This window comes from Pocillopora verrucosa, chromosome 5 (genome assembly GCF_036669915.1).
Source record: "Pocillopora verrucosa isolate sample1 chromosome 5, ASM3666991v2, whole genome shotgun sequence".
NCBI classification, from domain to species: domain Eukaryota; kingdom Metazoa; phylum Cnidaria; class Anthozoa; order Scleractinia; family Pocilloporidae; genus Pocillopora; species Pocillopora verrucosa.
The window spans coordinates 9,121,352-9,138,589 of record NC_089316.1 but is presented as its reverse complement, the minus strand read 5'-3'; the positions used below and the strand labels follow the sequence as shown (position 1 = coordinate 9,138,589).

Here is a 17,238-nt window from a genome sequence, read left to right as displayed (position 1 = left end):
GTGAATAGAGGCGAAGTTAAGTGAATCAATTTTATTAATAAGAGATGATGAGTTCAAACGATGATATTATTGATAAAGTTAATACTAACATAATTATTATATTTAATATGCTCATATTACATTGGATGAAGAATCAGTTTAGGTACAATTTTTTTACTGAAGATCAAACTGTACAGTCAAGTAAGTTTTAAAAATTCTCCACAAAGTTAGGAAAATGTTTCAGTGCCATACCCCACAGGGGTACATGTAGTTTGTTGCCTATAATATATTAGTCAGAGTTCAGATGCCCAGCTGATGTCATACTTTTTGTTCCTTCCATGTCATTTTGATGTCAACTCTAAGCTGTAACTGTACAATTACACATCATCATCAAAATTATATCTACAGCAGCTGCTAATTAATTGACAATCATTACCGACCCACAATAAATATCCACCATTATTCAGCCCCACTTAGGTGAATAACTGTCTTATTATATCACACAGAAACCAAAAAATTAGTTTTAATTACTTCTTTCAATATACCAAAATTATATGGTCAAAACTAAACTCCTGATGCATGATTTTGTCTTGTTGACAGCTCAGAAGTGAATAGTGCTTGCTATTCACTTCCAAATTAACCAATCAGCAAATGCAAAAAGCACTATTCAACTGTGCGGTTTATACTGAAATGAAAATGAAGAAATGTAAAATGGCTTCCATGTTTACATAGCCTGATGTAAACATGCGGGAGGTTGGGAGAACACAAGATAAGAGTAGGAAACCATGACGCAAAGCAGAGTGGTTTCCAGCTTATCGAGTGTTCTCCCAACCTCCCAAGTGTTTACATCAGGCTATGTAAACATGGAAACCATTTTACATTTCTTTTATAAAATAACTAATGAAAGAGGAATGAAAACCGTGTTTACATATGCCTATGTAAAATGGTTTTATGGCCAATCAGAGCGCACGTACTATTTGAATTATTTTATAATATAAAATGTTGAATTTTCAGAGCGAAAGATTTTGTGCCCTTCAAGTGATTCAATAACTGTGTATGGAGTATGATACTTTTAGGTGACTCAACAATTGTGTAACTATGAAGCATATATATTTTTCAATGCTGATTTAAGTGAGTTGCCTGTTTATTGTATCTAAACATTGGTTGTCCTTGCAAAATCTTTGCTAGGAAGTGGTTTTTCTTGCCCAGAATCTGAAACTGTAATAAACTGTGCAACAGGAATCAACTCTGTTTCAGGCATTTTTTTGGTGTGTCCATCCACAATCGTTATTTGTGATGAAGCAGACTCTCGATTCAAACCCTCATTCGACTGACTCTGGGATGGCAGTTTGTAAAATTTCCATGCAAAGTAGAAAGCTACTGCAGATAAAAGCTTGAAACCACCACCAACAGCTAACATCAGATACCTAGCAAGAAATGGAATATTCTTTCAGTTGTGAAATGAGAGGCAATGTGCATTTTCCATCTTGCCAGTTACCTGCACACAATTTAAGAGTGACTTAAGAAAATGATTTTAACCCTTCTGCTTTCAAGATCTCATTAGTAATTCTTCCTACTGTCTTCCATACAATTCTTATGATGTCAGTTCTGAGAATTTAGTGCTGGATCAAATGATAATCCCTCACTGATATTTTCTTTACTCTCATCACTAGTCTGTTTGATGTTGTACTAATATTGTGAGGAGAAATTCTGTGTTGATCACTCATGGAAGTTAAAGTGTTGACTAAATAAAAATCAATACTAAGATGGAGAGAAAAGAGAAGTAACCCTTTTTTATGTTCTGCCCAGATTCCATACCCCAATCCTCCTATATAAATTTGAACAAAATGGTTTCCCTTTCCATGCATCTTTCATAGGAGACTTTGCTTTCTTCATACTAAATGTTTCATTTTTTAGCAATCCAATTCCCTTCTGGCCCCCCTCCAAAAAAAAGATTGCAGGAATCTGAATTCTCCCTTAAAAAAGATTAAATCTGAAGGATTGATCCTTTTGCCTATGACTTTGAGGAAAATGTCTGAAGAATCTAAACTTTGAAGGTTTTATTGAGGAAAAAAATTGAGCTGTCATTATGAAAACCCATCATTCTGACAAGAAAGGGGGGGGGGGAAAGGGGAGAGCTAGGGTGGGGTAAGTGGACTGTATTCTGGTGTAAACCAACCTGAACAAATCAGTGTCATATTCCAAACAGTTCCTCTTAGCCCCAAGATCACAAGGGTCCTCTTGATGCAGTTTACATGCAGCATCAATCACATATCCAAACACAATTGGGGCAGGAATAAAGGCCAAAATACGGACAATAAGCTGGTTTATGCCCAGAGCAAATGATCCCTGGCTTTCTGAAACACATCTAAGGGCAAGGAAAATATATATTAAAATCATAACTCATTTATGACAAACAACATAAAGAGAATGGATCTTTATCCATTTCATAATTTAGTTTCAATAATGCAACAAAATTAAAGTTTACACCTAATCAAAATTATTTTTGAAACTTATGCTAACTGGAGAAATTTGAAGAATTCTTGCATTCTTCTTATTTTCTGTCACAGAGAACACAGTGCATTCTGAATGGTCAAATTATTGACTAACTGACTGAGTTGAAACACAAAAATAAATTAGTTAAATGAAATTGTTTGATGATACTGTGGGATTAAAAGTGGCAATTTGAAAAATAAATTTTTTCTCTAGAGTTCTGTGTCTTTCCAAACTGCCTAGATGTTTGGAAAGGCTGCAAACTGTCAAATATGTTTAAATATAGTAAATGATTGAGCGATTGATTGATTGACTGATCGACTGATTGACTGAATGACTGATTGACTGACTGACTGACTGACTGATTGAATGACTTCTACTGACAGAGCTCAAGAAGTGCATTTGCATTTCCACCATGAGAATCTTAAGAAATTGTTTTACTAGAAATAAACATCTCAGCCTGTACCCCAAGAGGAGACCCCTCCCACCCCCCCTCCCTTCCTCAACTGTCTAACTACAGTCGATTTTTTTAAAAATCACAAATTGTACCTGAGAGTTGCTGTAGTTGCTGGGATGTTGTTTGAAAATGTAAAAACCATGAGACCAAAAAGGCAGAAAAGGAAGGGAGCAAGGTTATTGCATTCTGGTTGACATCCACTGCCTTCAATTCCCTCATTTGATTGCGTCACAAAACAGCTACAGTTCTGATAACCCTGCATGTAAAAAAAAAAAAAATTATTATTCATCAAATTTCATTGCAATTAGTTTTTGTCACTATCTTGTCACAGCTTGTAAAATGGGAGAGTTTCTTAGCAAACTGCAATTGGAAAATTATCCTGTTACTGTGAAGTTTTCACTGGCTGAAATACATTCAGGTCATTGATGTACATTTCTGTTATCTCTCAGTTAGTATGTGCACTATGATTGGTCAATTTAGTGTGCCCTCATTTCATAACACAGTTTGTTTGAACTGAAATCTACCTCCTCTAATTGAAACCCAGAGTTAAAACAAATATCTCAATAACCTCATTTTCCTGGTCTGTACCATAAGTTTCAAAATCTCTTTTTATCCTGCTCGGATAAATGGTCCTCATGAAGTCTGAGCCACAAAAACTACATTGACTCCATAGCTTACAGCACAGACTTCAAACTCAGTCAGTATAAGGTATGTATTCTCCTGCTACTTCATTGATTAACCCTTTACACCCTAACATCAGAATACATTTTCTCCTTACTGTTCTCTATACATTTCCTATGGTACCGACAAGGAGAATTTGTTTAACAATCAAGAGCTTCTTTAGTTGGTGATCATTTCCTCTATTCTCATGACCTCAATGTTTGTTTTATGGGTGATTCTAAGAGGAGAAATTAATTGCTAATCACTCTTGGAGGTTTAAAGGTTGATCGAAGAAACCCCTGTACAACACTTACTTTGTCGCCTAATCTGTCATCTGCCTTACAGCCAGCGTAACAAGGAGAGTAAAATGTTCGCTGATCTTGTTTGGAACAAACAGGTGAAAAGTACTTAACGTCACAGTTACATGCTGCATTACAGGAAGAAGTAATATTGACAAGTGATGACCTAGGACTGATATATAAGGAAATGTTTAAAACACATTTCACGCAAAACCATATACAGTTTAGCCTCGATTATCTGCTCCTATTTGGTAGAGGGAGCTTATTAACCCTTTACACCCTAACATCAATATTCATATTCTCCATACTGTTCTCTGTACATTTACTAAGGTGCTGACAAGGAGAATTTGTCTAACAATCAAGAGTTCCTTCAGTTGGTGATCATTTACTTTATTCTCATGACATTAATGTGTGATTCAGTGGTGATATTGTATGGAGAAATTAGATGCTAGTCACTCTTAGAGGTTAAAGGGTTAAAGCATGGGCATTTATTTGAGAAAATACAATTTTTTCCCAATAGCCTACTAGTGGACAGACCCACACACACTTTCTACAGGGGGAGTTAATCTCAAACCTGCACAGCGATCTCTTAGTGTTTGAAACAAGAGAATACACCATGATAAGAAGAGAAAGACACTTAAGAGCAGACAAATGCCAGGTTATCAATACCTGTTAATGTATGGATCTGTTACACCCACAAATACTCTGTTGGGACACCCAAAGAACAGTCCTGCTGCCCAGAGTGTCGCTAAGCAGGCAATAACAAAACAAGCTCTAATAGTCTTGTCACAAGTCCATTTCATTCTTTTTACAAGATAACCTCCAAAGAGCATGCCTCCACACCCTCCTGGTACCACCACTAGGCCAGTATATGTGCTTGCCAGGCCAGCTGAGATACGAAACTGCGCCTCAACAAATTTGGGTAAAAATGTAGAAAAACCTCCCACAGCAAATCCCTCAAATGCTGAGGCAAGAGAAAGAAATACAAAAGGCTTGTTTGTAAGAAGTGACTTAAGTGAGGGAAGGAGCTGCTTCAGTGTATGTGGCATGTTGTCATCCTCCACAGTATCTGAAAATCTCTGTTTTTCAGCCCGGATTTGTGGTGTTCCTGGAAGCTCTCTTGGAAATGCAAGCAAAGGAAGACTGACCATGATGGACAGTGAGCCACCAAGGATGTACCCCATCCACCATGCCCCAATAAAGTTTGAATCCTCAGGTGTAAGACTTACACCCTCTGGCTGAAATTTGAGAAACATGAACAGCATTAACCCTTGACATCCTCACATCAGTATATATATTCTCCTCACTGTTCTCTATATATCCCCTAAGGTGAAGAAAAAGAGAATTTGTTTAACAGTCAAGAGCCTCTTTAATAGGTGATTATTTCCTTTATTCTCATGACGTTATTGTTTGATTCCAGGGTGATATGGTAAGGAGAAATTAGATGCTAGTCACTGTTAGGGATCACAGATATAAACTTGCATGACCAGTAACACTCTTTATAGAGAGCTCTATTTTGGTAACAGATTGCCTGTGTTTTTCCAGCCTGAAGCCAGCATACAGCCAGCCTACATTTAAGTTTTACTTGTCTGCAAACAAGACAAAAAGATGTTCTTGGGAGAAGGAGGTGTTTTGCCCACTGACCCACCCTACAACTACTCAGAGCTCACGTAATTTGTAGATCATCCAGATTACTCCATAATCAAATCTGAATTATGTAAGGAAATTTACAGATCTTTTGACAGGAATAAGGTTCAGAATTCATTGAGCATACTGCACCTGCCTATGAAATTTTGAAGGAGTACTCTATTTGGTTTTGCTAGGTACCTTCCCTTGGGGTAAATGTCACTTATCTACCAAGAAATTCTGATCCAAACTCTAAAAGAAGACATCATTACCATAATACCTGCTTGATATCAACATATATCCTGAGAAATTCTCCTCCAAGCAGAAACCCCACAGCAGGACCAAACGTTGCCACAGCGTACATAATTCCAAGAAACAATCCCGACGTGGTGCGGCGGACATTCTCATCGATGAATGCAGTCCCCAAAATATACACGGGGGTAGCTCCGATTCCGATAAAAAACTCCGCGAGCACAAAGACAAATATGTGATACCAAACTGAACTTCTACAGATCAAGTTTGACGGAAGGGAATCCGTAGAACAAAGATTTGTCGCACTAGAACCTGGCTCGTATCGGCCAACGAGAACATGTGGGAGAGCGAATAAGAAGCATCCAATTCCTAAAATGAATGCTCCAATGCCGAGCCACTTCGGTTTATGGTGATGGCCGTAGTAACTCACTAAGATGGCCATGATTGCGGCAGAAATGTCGTAACAACTGACTATAACTCCAATTTCGTTTGTCTTTAACGAGAAACGTCTCTCCAGTGAGGAAATTACAACTCCCTGAAACCCTGAAACGATCATGCCTTGTGCTAGGACGAACCAACATTGGAACAGCAGAAACCATTTCGCCTTGGCAAAACGCTGAAGAAAGCTTGGTCTCCAGGAGACTAATCCGCATGTCGGGCTTTCTATATCGCCTTCGTTTTCGAACCTTTGATGTATCTGTAAACTTCCGTCGGTAGTGGTTTCTTCTCCCATTATTTCAAACACTTACAAGGCACGTTTTCGCGAATCAAGATCCTATTTCACAAAAGTCTTCAACTCTGCTGATTACTCTCTGTGTAAACATGTCAACTGTTTCTAACGAAAAAAACAACAAAGTATCTGTAACTGACAATCGTAACTGACAATCTTATGCAGATCATCATATGCATGTGCATTTTTACGTTACTTAAATCAGCGATCATACTTCTGAGATATTTGTCAACTCATTTTGTGAGACAACTGTGTTTTGTTTTCGTTGAATTGCCAGCAGCGATAATTAAAATGACAATTGGTGCAAAATAATATTTTTAATTAAGGAAATGCCAGCACAATATCTAGAATCTAATTAGTTTTACGACTTTTAGTCATAACTGGTCACAAGAACATTTAAATTAGGTGAAAGAACAGTGTACACGGCAGTGTAATTTACTAGAAATTCGTATGAAAGTTACTCGGAAGCAAGTAGGTTTAGCAGATTATTACAAATCATAAATTAGGTATATGTAAAACAAAAGATGCAACCTACACAAAACAAAGTTCGATTAGAGCCTTAAACCTTAGCACAGGCTGTTCTAACCAACGAGTTCAACACGCAAAAACCAGACTGAATTCGCTAAACTAGGTCACCTGGTTTTCAGTTGCAAAATTGTGCGCCCACAGTTTTCGTGCCGGTTTACGTAACCTCCAATTAAACGACCACGTAACGCTTTCGACAAGATGTTAAAGAAAGGTCTACTTTATCATTTGAAGTGAATCCTGTTTCTTCCAATACAGCATAAGAAGTGACAGTTAACTGTTCACCAAGGAAGATCCAATCAGCGACTTTGAGCACATCTCAGTTGGGGTTGAAATGTGATCATACAAGCGTGACATGACATGACAATTTTTTTCAAACGTGACAATTCCTTCCTTGGTGATGTTTTGCACTTCACTTCAGTTAGGACGTCATACAAATTTGCTAAAGAACAATTAAGCGGATATGAAATCCTTTTTTATAAAGGAGGGCCAAGTGTTAAATAGCAAGAAAGAACAACATATTAAAAGGGGAAAAAATGGAGGCGGGGCGCGGGCGGAGACTAGGGTAGCGTAAAAAAGTCAAGAAAGTCATGAAAAACTTGTAGAAAATCGCTCGTGACAAAATGTAAGATTTTTGCGTTTAAATCAGAGAAAAAATGTTTAGCTTTTTCAGTTTCGGCACGCTCTGCTTAGCTTGTTTGTTTCTCGTAAGCTAAGAATACTTTCGAATTAATCTTTGGAAAATGAATAAAAATTTTCGTTTTCTTATTGAGAGATGTGACCTAAATTTTAAGTTCAACTGCTATTTTTCGTATTTCATGATCTGTTATCTATAACCAATGCAATACAGAAAAATACATATTCCTATCAGAGATATTCCGAACGATAATTAGTAACGACAATTTGGATTGCTTACTTCATCCGTTATCTGTCACTCTGTGTTATCAGCAAGGTTTCAGGAATAAAATTGATACCTCAATTTATATCTATGTTATTTGATTCGTGAGTTTGATTTTTTCCCGACAGCAAATCAATTCAAAATAGGATCAAATAAATCCTACCCATGAGATGTAATAATTCTGGAGAACGCAATAAACGAAATACCTCAATTCTGCATTCGTAAACCTTTCATAGAACGCTTCAACAAAATATCTCAATAGTCTCCTGCTCTCACATTCTCATGTGCTTTCAGAGACCACATCGTCATCGTTTTGACGACTTTGTATCCTCTAGCGATTTCTCTGGCGTAAGCCAATCAGCTCATTAGATTCTCAAAGCTAGAGGTGTACATGTTTCCAAAATCTTGCACATTTTTGCGTTAACAAAGCATCTCATTACATGGAGGTAAGCTTCCAAATAAATTGATAATGTAAATTGGCTATCATAGAGAGTTTAGATGACGTTAGCTCTCCGCTTCATCAGACAACGTTCTTAGAGAAAAACAATTGCGTTGTCAACAACTCCTTACCCATTTTCCATATTGACTTTTGATGCTCGTAGTCAAGGACAACATTTACAAGACTGGACAGCCGACAAATCAAGCGTAGACTACAGGAAAGGACACCGAAATCAATTCCTAAAATCAAAGCGGAACCGGACATTCGTTTGAAGGGTGTGGTTCAGTACACTTACGCATGACTTACACTTCCTTCCCAACATTTTCAAAGCGTTGAAAGAAGCTCCGTCTAATCCTTTTATTTTCTGCGCTTAATGAAGGACAATGGAAAAGAGGACGTTTGATTCGGACGTTTTATCGTTGTTGTCTACAGACAAGCTCATACGTCACGAAACGCACGTACTTCAAGGAGGAAAAGAGTGAATCAGCTTGATCCTTGCTCGCTCTCGCGCGAGCGGAGGCTCGAGATTACGCCCACTTATCAGAGCGCCTGCTCTATTTGGTAACCTGAAGCACGAAAAGAAACCCTTAGGTGCCATCATCTATTTGAAAAGTCGATCCCAGGCTCTAAGCGAAAATAGCTGGCTGAAAGGGCCAGGGAACTAGTGCTTAGTCCTTAATGTATATTTATCTCCTATATAATTTTTACAACGTTTTATCCGGATGTGCTATTTCAGTTTGGAAAATAACCCTTTCGATGTACACAGGTAACTGGGTAATGCCAGTTGTCAAACATCGTTCCTTCAGCTGAGCTGTAATGAAGATCAAAGGTCAGCAGAGATGTGTTTTTAGCTGAGAGCCCAAGGCAAGTGTCAGCGAACTTAAAAAAATCCAGAGAACAATTCCAAGAAGACCGGGGCACCGTGTCGATGCGAACCATTTTTTGCTCAAGATTCCCATTGACGCACCATTCGGGTGAGGTGTCCTCTTTGAAAGACAACCGCACTGGTAACGTTGCCATGGCAACGGTTCCTGTTGACAAAAAAAAAATAGAAAATTCATGAATTATTTTAAAGGCACTGGACTCTACCAAGTTATGATGATAGAAACGTAAAATAAGATTGACTGCCAGCGAGGGAAGATCATTAGAATGCTACAGAGCTTAATGAGTTATAAGGGAATCAGCTGAATTTTGTTGTGATACGAACCAAATCCTCTGATCCCCAAATGACCGGTCCGTAAATGTGAGGGGAACTTACGATATACTGGGAAGTAAATCAAATTTTGTTGGGTAGGTGCCGTTGGTCTTTTAGAACCCCCTACTATGAAAAATCCAGTCGTGAAAATGCAACCCTATCCAGTGGTACATTCAATTTAACTTGTAAAGTAAGTATTCCTCCCCCCCTCTGGAGATTAGCTCCGGAAGATACGCGAGTCAGTACTTGGGATGCAGACCTTTTAATGACGGATGTATCATACTACGTATCTCGTGAAATACATCTCAAACCTCGTCAAAATAATTCTCTGTTACCCCTAGGATCACCATGGAGGGAGGAGTAAAGTGGGTACTCTCAGAAATAAGTTAAACTTTGAAGCAAGCGTGGAGGAAAATACGCAGTCGCGCCGTATTACAAAGCCCAAAATGAATTTTACCTTTGGTGTAAAATCCGCTCTTGTGAAACCAAGTGGAGGCGTATCCAGACAAAGTAGCGTTGGTGGTGACTGTCTGTCCAATGTGGACACTCAGTTCAACTGGATATGACAAGGACAGTCGCGGTAGGCTGTAAATAACTGTTATATCAAAGGTGAGTCGAATGGCTCCACACAGACGTTGAAGGTAAAACAGAGGAATGCACATCACCTGGTAAAGTAAATGGGCATAACATTAAAGAAACCTTTGTTAGCAAATCTTTGTCGTAAAACCTAAAACAGAACATAGCCCCGGAAGCTAATCAGAGAAATTAAGAGAAAATATCACAAAAGCTTATTAAAACTTGGAGTAAAAACAAGCAAGTCTGAATGGTTTAGAGCAAGTTTCAACTGAGTGTCGAAAAACTTAAACCAAAGCAATCACAACGACTAATCAGAGTAAAGATTTGAATTATTATTAGCCAATCAGAGATCAAAGCGAAAACAACCAAACCGCTTGGCGCGTTATAAAGCATCTGAATCTGGTTGAAAGGATGGCGTGACTTTTCTAGAGCGCTATCACAGCGTGCAGTGAAAGCAAAATCAAAAATTTCTGGGCCAATCACTGAGCAAACTTAAGTAAAACTAACGCAATACCGGATTACTTTCAACACTCAATTGAAAATTTCTCTATAGGCAAGCGCGGGTGACCGAGTCTCATTTTGTTTGAGAGGATGGCGTGACTTCTCTGGACCAATCACAGCGTGCGTTGAGAACAAAATCACGCAATCCCGAATAACTTTCAAAAGCCAATTGAAATTGCTCTTAGTTTTTTGACTTACGAAGTCACCGGCATCAACCGTCCATCGACTAGTTTTCTGTTGCCCTTCTCGTGGCAGTTTGCTTCTTAGCGCGCTCAGTGTGTGAACTTTACTGAAGGCTGATATACGGTACTGTTTCAATGCGATCTGGTAACTAGTGGTTACAGACCAATCCTCGTCGTTGTCATTATCACTGTCATCATCGTTATCACTGTCATTTTCGTCATTGGCTTTAACGCTGTAATCAATCTCTGCAAGGAAATCGAACCCAAAGATTGATGAGTGAATGACACGTGGAGGTTCTCGGATAGGAGCTGGGGCAGAGGAAGTGATTTCGTCCCAGATCTCATCTAATTCGGGTGTCTTCTGTTCTGTTCGTGATTTCCTGGCAGCTTTTTTGATGATCTGCGATCTTCTTGCTGTGACAGACCTCTTTCGTTTGACTTCGTAACCGATTCCATATGGTGCGTAATTCGGCTGAGGCAAGTATGGCACATTTTCATCGTCATCGTTATCATTTTCGCTATCATCATCATCATCAGTTTCAACACTGTTATCACTAAACTCTTCATCATCGTCATCGTTTTGGTAATCGTTTTCAGCTCCGTCTGATTCATCAGCATTTACAGTACTATACTGTTCAATCTTAATCATTGGAGGAAGTTTTGTTGATCTTCCGTGAGAGTTTCTGCTTAATTTTATCAGCTCTTTTATAACCTCTGAGGGCTTTTTCCGGGGGTTACCCTTCGGCGGTGCAAAATACAATAACACCGATTCCTTAACAGAGGGAAGAGTTAGCAGCTGGTTGAAATCTTTCTCGTTCTCTAAAATTTCCCTCCAATTTTTCCCTTCCGCTTCAGATTCGTCAACCGATTCCACAGTGCTTCGAAAAGACACCTCTAATCCGTGGATGGGTTTACGCTTGCGCCCCGATGTAAAATCAGAGCTTATTGGGAGATAAGCAGAGACAGACATATCGCCTCTGTCAACCATCCCAGTTCTCTTGTCAACAACAGTAGTTTCGTCGTATGAAAGCCTCCATGAAGTCGATCTTCCTTTCTCATCAGCTGAAAAGCTTTCAAAGTCGCCTGGTTCAGCCCGGGTCGTTACAATCACTGTATCACGTTTTGTCATGATGGTGCGTTTAAGATGAACACGGCCTGGTAAAAATACGTTTTTTGTCACAGCAAAATTCGAGGAAGAGCTCGACAGTTTGCTGAGCACAAATTCGTAAAGCTTCACTTTGATTATTGGAAGAAGTTGGTTTAAGACATTATAAACATAAAATGAAAGCTCCTGGTTGGTGTCAAGGTGATTTCCGAACACTTTAAAATGGTTTTCTGGGCCATCCTGAAAATCGACAAGTTCTGCGTTTGAAACGTGGGTAAGAAATGTAAAGTCTTTGGAGTGAGAGTAAGTTTTTGATTCCTTTGGTAAATTAAGAACTACTCCAAACCAACAATCGTCTTCAGTTCTGTTAATGACGTGCATCGAAACAACAATAGACATGTTTGTCGTGGTAGCTTCGTTGCCATTGATCTTGACTTGCTGGTCGAATTTATAAACTCGTACATTGCCTTCTTCCAAGCGAAGATCGACCGTAAAATGTTTCCAGTTCATTAGAAAAACCGTCGTTGCCACAGTTGCAAATAAAAGCATCAAGGCCAGGAGACCAAAGAAGAGCTTGGTACAGAGAGGAGTGTGATCCTTCTGAAAATGGACGTTCGAGAATTCCACCGAATCATTGTCTGTTTGATCAAGCCGACTGTAGGCAAAATCCTTGCGTTTTTTTGAAGATATGAAACCGGAAATTCCGGAACTGAATACTTTTGCTTCGGAAGGATTCATTTTGTGATCGACAAAATATTGGAAGAGTGTCGATCAGATAACAATTATCTTGCTGTTGAATTAATTATTCATGCAGAGAAACTGGTGGTCTCAAAAAGTTTTCTTAGCTGTGTAAACTGACAATATTCTCGTTTCGAAGTATGAAAATAAAAAAGGATCTGAATTAAGTGAAACCAAATAAAATAATTTCACAGAGATAGATATTGACAGACAATGATTGTAAGTGAGTTTGAATTCGTAATTCAGAGTTGATCAATCACCCTCTGACACTGAAGAGTGATTAGCATCAAATTTCTCCTTACAATATATCTCCTGAATCACTCAATGAAGTCACGAGAATAGAGAAAATGATCACCAGCTAAAGAAGTTCTAGATTGTGAAATAAATTCTCCTTGTAATCGCCTTAGGAAATGTACAGAGAACAGTGTAGAGAAAAGACATACTGATGTTTTGGTTTAAACGTTAAACAATGACCATGACGGTAGTGGTGATATTCAGATTTCGAAACGTAAATTCACCATACTATATCAACGAATTTTTGTTCACGTTAGTCATCACTTTTCCTGGGGAGCTCCTCTTTTCCACTCTCAAAGATGCTAAAAATACGTATAAATTTGAGCTCTGAAGCCTCTTGTTGGACTTGTTGACTTAGGAACTACCGGCAAATGATCAATGCAGCATGGATGTTATGACGCAAATCAAAGCTGGGAATTCCCAAATTCGCATCCAAGGCGGTCAAAATCTCAATGAGTAACGGCAAAGAGAAAGTTATTCCCATCTGTTAATCTAAGAAATCCGCGAAAAAGTTGTCGAAAATCAGGGATAGTATCCTTTCCTCTGGAGCTGTCTTGCGTTGTTTTGAGTTGTTTCAGTGGGTCTGTAAGTTACTTACTTTAGAGCAAAGTCCGCCGTATTTTTTGGGGTACCCGGGCTACATCACGTTTAATTTCATGTCTTTATTTTTTTTAAGGGTTACTGAAAATGAAGGGGGTAGTTTCTGAGGTTACAGTACTGACGAGAATTGAAAATGTAGAAACTGTGTCATGTTCACTTACAATGTCAGACAAGAGTAGGTGAGTATTTCAGTTTAACATGCAACAGTACAGCTGCATTCGTTATTTCTCAATAGGTATCCGAGTACGACCGACCTACGACTCCAGATAGCGAGAATTAGTTCACGATTTTTCTGTTTCCACAGATGTTCTTCTAGAAAGTTACACTTTCTTTAATGGAAAATAACATTCTAGTTTGTTATCTCTTAGTTCATACTAGGGCTATGACTGGTCAATTTAGCGGGCAGTACTTCACAGTATTCCAAAGGGAGCTTGCATAGCTCGTGTTGTTTAGCAGGCTGGTGTAGAAGAGTTCTGGAGTTCATATATCAAATTTCAAAGCATTAATCATTTCAGTTGCCCACTCAGCTCAGATGAAGTTCAATGACGACCCTGAGCTTCCATAATGGATATAAAAGACTGGTGAGAGCGAAAGTGAAGGCAAAAAAGCAGACTAATGAATTATAAGGGAAAAAAAAATTGTCCTCCCCCCCACCACATTAAAAATTGCTTGCCAAATAGCAGGCATAAAGCAAACACAGACAGTGTATGTACAACAAAACATTTATTTTTCAGCTTTAATCAGAGGATGTTTTTTTCCCTTGCTGTGCTTTAAGGACACGGACAACAATCTTCTGTTCCTCGATAAGGAAAGCCCTGACTATCCTATAAAAAATAAAGGTAAGATCTGATGAATCAAAAAAAATTTAAAAAAATCCTTCTAAAACCTTTAACCCCTTAGAGAGTCTAGCATCTAATATCACCCCTGAATCAGACATTAAAGTTACAAAAATAAAGAAAATAATCACCAACTAAAGAATCTTTTGATTGTTAAATTCTCCTTGTCAGCACCTTAGAAAATATATGGAGAACAGTATGAAGAAAATGCATACTGATATTAAAGTGTAAAGCGTTAAAGGATTATTTTCAGGACCTTCCTGAAGTTCCAGATGTGGATATTACTGTTGATGAAAATGTTCAGCTTGTAGAACTTGGAGTGGTGTTCAGTGTGGTTGAGTCATTAGGTAAGCTTTTTTATTTTTATTTTTCTCAAACTTTGACCCTTTAGAGTGTTAAGCATTTAATTTCTCCTTACACTGTCTTTCTTGAATCACCCATTAAGGTCACAAGATTAAAGTCAATGATCACCAACTGAAATTGCTCTTGATCATGAAACAAATTCCTCTTCTCAGCACAGTAGGAAATGTATAGATGGAGAGATGGAGAATATGCATACTGATATTAAAGTGCAAAGGGTTCAACTGGCAACAATTGCTAAGTGGTCATGAAAAAGTTCATCATTGGTGTTTAAGATTTTCTGCAAAGGTATTTTTTCAAGAGTAATATTTACTCAAAAGTAACCAATTTTTAGGATGTAGCTCTTTCCTTTCATGGAGAAATATATTCTTCTGAGGTGTGGATAACCCTTACCTTTCTCTCACACAACGGGCGCATCGTGAGCCACCATATGCTCTGCTTACAGTTTTTCGGGGCTTAGAGATGTGCATCAACTTCTTTGGACGGAGAGCTGGCAACTACATAACAGTTTTGCAAAAATCAATGGAAATTGATGGATGGTTCAATTAAGGTGAGTGCACAGTAGACATTTGCCAGTCACTACAAATACAGGCTTAACATAAAAGCTCTTTTTTTTAATTTGAATTTGTTTGATCTGACTCTTAGAAAAAAATAAGAAGGAAATTTGTTTATCTACTTGTCAATGTCCATAAAAAGAAATGCTGGCATTAAAAACTAGGTATACCAGTAATCTCTGGTTGTTAATTGCCAAACTCCTGATGTAAAAATGAAGCAACAAGAAGACAAAACATTCCCACTCCCCATTCTCTTATGAACTACACACTTCTGTTGGTAAAGCAGTTATCATTTCTTTCTTTTTGTCTAATATATTACCCCAAGTTGTAGTTTTTCTAAATGATTTCAGGTTGAGGTGATTTTCAAATTTTTTGATTTGTCTTTTTCTTTGTGCAAGGATAGTGGTACCAATTGCAAAGAGGAAAACTAATCAATACAGTATGAAATTGCCTTGACCTGAAACTTAATGTAAACTACAACATCTACACTCTTCTTTTCTCCAGTTGAAAACATTCTCAAACCAATTCGTCAAGTTTGTTTGTCAGGGGTCAATACCAGCTTCTGGGGAAACTGCACACCTTCCCCTCCCTTAACGATTAACCCACAATTGTTGTCAGTTGATGGTTGTTGGGTTAGGGGAGGGGTGGGTGCACAGTTGATCAGATACTGACATTGATCCTTTGTAAGATATTATTCTCTTTAACCCTTTAACTCCCAAGAGTGACCAAGACAGAATTTCTCCTTACAATATCAATACAATATCAAGCAGACAAGTGATGAGAATAAAGAAAAAGATCAATTAGGAGAATACAAATTGATCCAATACCAAATTCTCCAAACTAACATCACAAGAACTGTATGGCAGACAGTAAAGAGAATTACCAAAGAGATATTGGGAGTCAAAGGGTTAACTGGAAATAAAACCCATGTTCATGCTTCTGAGTAACACCCTCTAAATATCTACTCACTCCTTGGAGTTTCTTTGGGCAGCCTCCACATCTTGGAACCTTGCCTGGCTTCTTTGTGTACAAGTAAACCAACTTTCCTCCTAAAAAATAAAATTAATTGAGCATAAATTGGCAAGGATATGGAGAAACAACAGAACAAAAAATGGTTTGAGAAAAAAAGAAACAGATGATTGTGTTGTCTGATTGATATCGCCTTGAAAAGGAACGATGGTGGTGTTACAGACGTTTTCAGAACCAAGTGAAATCGATGGGGAATTCTCACCCGGACAATCAGACAACACGATCAAGATGGAACCAAGTATTCTAATAGCTCTGCAAAATATATAGAGAGCTGTCAGAGAAACAACTCCCCAAACGGATTGACAATACAGAGAAACGTCAAGAAAACAATACTTTAAAAAACTCTTCAAAATACAGACTTCTCACTTCAGCAGAAAAAATACGACGATCTTTTCGTAATCATCTGAAGACTATGCCACAATTTGCACGAGTTACAAAGGAGATAAAGATTCAAAACAAACTTACCAGGAGTCTTGGAGCTGCAGATAGCGAAAAGAGAGAACAAAAAAGATAAATTAGAATTATGTTCACTGTTCACTTGAGTTTTAACGGAAGGACAAAATGATCGTAATAAAAGGTAACATTCACTCTTCGCGCAACTCACATCCTTTTCCTGTTGGATTTGGTATTGTAGGAAAGACGACGTCTATAAGTCAGTCGCTGCACCATCTGGAGCGAAAATAACACAAATGGACACACCAAACGTTAATCATTTCAGATCACTTCAAATCAACAACAACGGTGTAAAAATTTTTGAGGATTCAAACGGATTTTGTAAGGTAGACAAATTGTTTTCTACCTTCACTTTGTTGGTGGAGCCGAAGAGAGCGACATGGAGGCGCGCGATGCATTTTGGGCAAATGGCAATGTGAATATGCGATCATGATGTACATTCGAAGCACGTGTGTGT

The 17,238-nt window shown here is 38.3% G+C and overlaps 3 protein-coding genes across 8 annotated transcripts; all 3 read right to left on the bottom strand.

Moving 5' to 3' along the window:
- Nucleotides 1-16: 16 nt before the first annotated feature.
- On the bottom strand, nt 17-8,510 carry LOC131776944 (solute carrier organic anion transporter family member 4A1). 6 transcript variants are annotated; one of them, XM_059093144.2, is made up of 7 exons: nt 8,490-8,510; nt 5,795-6,601; nt 4,558-5,126; nt 3,904-4,060; nt 3,022-3,185; nt 2,159-2,347; nt 17-1,406 (listed from the first exon to the last, which is right to left on the bottom strand). In XM_059093144.2, exons 2-7 carry the CDS (start codon nt 6,497-6,499, stop codon nt 1,133-1,135), a joined length of 2,058 nt encoding a protein of 685 aa, XP_058949127.2. In that variant the 5' UTR covers nt 6,500-6,601; nt 8,490-8,510; the 3' UTR covers nt 17-1,132. The 6 variants fall into 6 exon arrangements, with proteins under 6 accessions (XP_058949127.2, XP_058949124.2, XP_058949126.2 ...); XM_059093141.2 differs by lacking the exon at nt 8,490-8,510 and adding an exon at nt 7,032-7,354; XM_059093143.2 differs by lacking the exon at nt 8,490-8,510 and adding an exon at nt 7,032-7,354 and having other exon boundaries at nt 5,795-6,595.
- Nucleotides 8,511-8,710: 200 nt separating this feature from the next.
- LOC131776943 (uncharacterized) lies at nt 8,711-12,689 on the bottom strand. The gene is made up of 3 exons (XM_059093138.2): nt 10,829-12,689; nt 10,011-10,218; nt 8,711-9,389 (listed from the first exon to the last, which is right to left on the bottom strand). The coding sequence occupies exons 1-3, from the start codon at nt 12,653-12,655 to the stop codon at nt 9,091-9,093; spliced, it is 2,334 nt and encodes a 777-aa protein (XP_058949121.2). The 5' UTR covers nt 12,656-12,689; the 3' UTR covers nt 8,711-9,090.
- Nucleotides 12,690-14,255: 1,566 nt separating this feature from the next.
- Nucleotides 14,256-17,180, bottom strand: LOC131776952 (large ribosomal subunit protein eL34). The gene is made up of 6 exons (XM_059093154.2): nt 17,128-17,180; nt 16,933-16,997; nt 16,794-16,807; nt 16,269-16,348; nt 15,139-15,242; nt 14,256-14,373 (listed from the first exon to the last, which is right to left on the bottom strand). Exons 2-6 carry the CDS (start codon nt 16,995-16,997, stop codon nt 14,286-14,288), a joined length of 351 nt encoding a protein of 116 aa, XP_058949137.1. The 5' UTR covers nt 17,128-17,180; the 3' UTR covers nt 14,256-14,285.
- Between the last annotated feature and the right edge of the window lie 58 nt (nt 17,181-17,238).